Source organism: Zeugodacus cucurbitae, chromosome 3, assembly GCF_028554725.1.
Source record: "Zeugodacus cucurbitae isolate PBARC_wt_2022May chromosome 3, idZeuCucr1.2, whole genome shotgun sequence".
In the NCBI taxonomy this organism is placed as follows: domain Eukaryota; kingdom Metazoa; phylum Arthropoda; class Insecta; order Diptera; family Tephritidae; genus Zeugodacus; species Zeugodacus cucurbitae.
In genome coordinates, this window is record NC_071668.1 from 46,300,964 (window position 1) to 46,303,585 (window position 2,622).

Sequence of the window (2,622 nt, forward strand, 5' to 3'; positions counted from 1 at the left end):
ATTTTAATGTTTCCAGAAAAGTTATCGAAATTTTTTTTACAAATTTTAAGGAGAATTGAGTGAATAACAATATGGCTTTCGATTGGACCATCTATGTTAATACTAAAGCAATGATGAACACGTAAAAAATTTCACTTTTTTTGTACACCTGAAAAGACCTGAGGTAGGGTAGGATTTGGTAATAATTTTTATATTAATCATCATCGACATAATTTTTTTTATACATTTATAAAATTGGATATCTATTCTAATGCTCCATTAAAAAAAAATTAGGTTGGATTAAGTTCAAATATTTTTGATTGGTAGACAGTTTCTGGGATATGCCCATATTTTTTACACAATTTTTTGTTTTCTATTCGTAAATCTAAAAAAAAAAATATATTAATTTTTCAATGAAACTTAAAATCATTAATCAACACGATAAAAACAATTAAATTTCAAACTAAAATATTTTTGTCCCACTAGCTTGTATTAAACGATACACTGTGCGGCGCCTGGAACATTTTGTAGACGGCAGCGACATATAAAACAGCAATTTCATTGTTGCCGTACTAAAACCTTTCACTTCAATAAAATGTACATAGTTACAGCCCTATTATGAAAAAACCTCGTAACGGAGTTGAGAGGAAAAATTTGTGAGGTTTCTTGTGACGTACATTTTTTGAGTCTATGCTGGCTCGAACCTCATAAGAAAAAAGCTTAAAAAGTCACCGATTGAGGTGAAAAGCATTTTGCTGTCAAACGTTGTTTCAAAAGAAATAAATTCAAAATAAATACAAGTTTGAACTGGATAATCAACAAATGTAAGTAATTTTGTAAATTTAATAATTTTAATTAAATGTAATAATTTCGTTTACTTTTAGGCGTACAAAATTTGAGAGAACAACTCAGGAGCAGCTGCAACATTTCATAATGTTCTGCAAGCATCATCCTGAGTTGCAACGCGGGAAGCGAACTACGACCAACCCTCAAGGGCTGCAAATGCTTTGGTCGGAGTTAGCAGATACTCTTAATTCGTTAAGAGGTCGGACGCGTACAGCAGCCATGTGGAGGGAGGTAAGTTCACAAATGTTTGTGTGTTTTTTACCTTATTAAAATTTATTTTTTCCACACAGTCTTTAATGCATTGGAAGCACCAATTGCGGTCTCGTGCGCGAAAAATAAAGGCGCATGCGGAAGGAACTTGTGGAGGCCCTCCGTCGCAAGCTATTTCTGAATTTGAAGAGCAGGCAAGCGGAACCTTTGGGGCAGCAGCGGTGAATGAATTACCGGTTATGTGGGTTTTGGATCACCAGGTATATATATACATATATATACTATTTTAATTTTTGTCGGGGTATATACGGGAGTGTGTTTTCATAATATTACGCTATGTGTTAATTCTTCTTTTTTGTTTGATATTTGATGCATTGTCCGTCCATGAGTGAATTTGTGTTGAATTAGGTTTTTTGATTTGTTTTCCTTCCTTTTCACTTGTTTTGAGTTTTGCGTGAATTTGAGTATGTGTTATTTGTGTCTTTTCTTCACCAATTTGGGTTTTCGTGTTGTTCACCTTCTCTTGCCTATATACTTACGGGTTTTGCCGCCGCTGTATATAAATACGGATCCTGTCACAGTTGAAGCTCCTGCCTCATTACTTGTGGCATCTTGTCCAGGTCCCTCCCCAACAGCCACATCGTCTGCTCCAGCTTGCTCCAATCAATCACCGTTAATTGAATCACCTCCTTCTGCCCCATATCCGTCCGCTACCATCGCTTCTGAAGGGAAATTAACAGCAGCGAAAATGCTTGGAGCAGTTTTAAGAAAAATGGAGGAGGCTATTATCTACAGAGAACAATTGTAGAACAAAATGAGCAGATGACGGGTTTGCGCAGTCATATAACTCAATCAATAACCTCGATGTCAGAGGTTATGCTTAAATTATTAAATAATAAAATAAATAAATAATAAAATAAAATAATAAAATAAATAAATAATAAAATAAATAAATTATAAATAATTAAATAAATATTAGTTAGTAATAATAAATACTGAATTATTTAAACATATGTAGATGTCTTTTTATTCATATTTACAGCCCTATTCTGTGCACTTGACAAAATAACAAAAAAATTTAAATTTTTTTCAAGTAAGAAATTTTTTGGTATTCTGTGACAATTTTGATAAAAAAAAAGCTTCAGTACGCATAGCTTTTCCCCGCACGTGTGGGAAAAAAAATAATGTAAACAGAAACAGCTGATTTCTGTGCAATTATATTCGAATTGAATTGAAAATTTAATTGCATTATTTTATTACGTAAGTTTTCAAATGCATTCCAATATTTGTTATAAAATAGTTAATAATTTAACATTAATTTCACAGTAAGTCCTGTGCTCTTTGGCTAGATGTGAAGATTCTGAGAATGCGCAAATATATTGTGTGTGATAGCCAAAATGAGCCATACCACCAAAAAACACCAAGAGTATAGCTGAATGAATAAAGTGATACGAATATGAATCATATTATATGATCAAAGTAAAACTGACGAAGTCTGTGCCGCCGCTAGGCAAATGTGGCCTGTGGGAATTGACTAACGATGTGTTTTGTTCGTTGATATTTAGGTAATTCACAAGCTTTGTTGTA

The 2,622-nt window shown here is 33.1% G+C and overlaps 1 protein-coding gene across 1 annotated transcript; it reads left to right on the plus strand.

Moving 5' to 3' along the window:
* The first annotated feature begins 479 nt into the window (after positions 1-479).
* Positions 480-1,881, plus strand: LOC105220599 (uncharacterized). The gene is made up of 4 exons (XM_011197045.3): positions 480-803; positions 864-1,056; positions 1,116-1,295; positions 1,617-1,881. Coding segments are annotated over exons 1-4 (471 nt in total). The 5' UTR covers positions 480-801; the 3' UTR covers positions 1,713-1,881.
* The last annotated feature ends 741 nt before the right edge of the window (positions 1,882-2,622 follow it).

Bases quoted from the DNA above. Each gene is read 5' to 3' on its own strand.
- LOC105220599 (XM_011197045.3), top strand. The intron at 1,057-1,115 runs GTAAGTTCACAA...TTTTCCACACAG, and splicing joins CAGCAGCCATGTGGAGGGAG to TCTTTAATGCATTGGAAGCA. The intron at 1,296-1,616 runs GTATATATATAC...ATCCTGTCACAG, and splicing joins TGTGGGTTTTGGATCACCAG to TTGAAGCTCCTGCCTCATTA.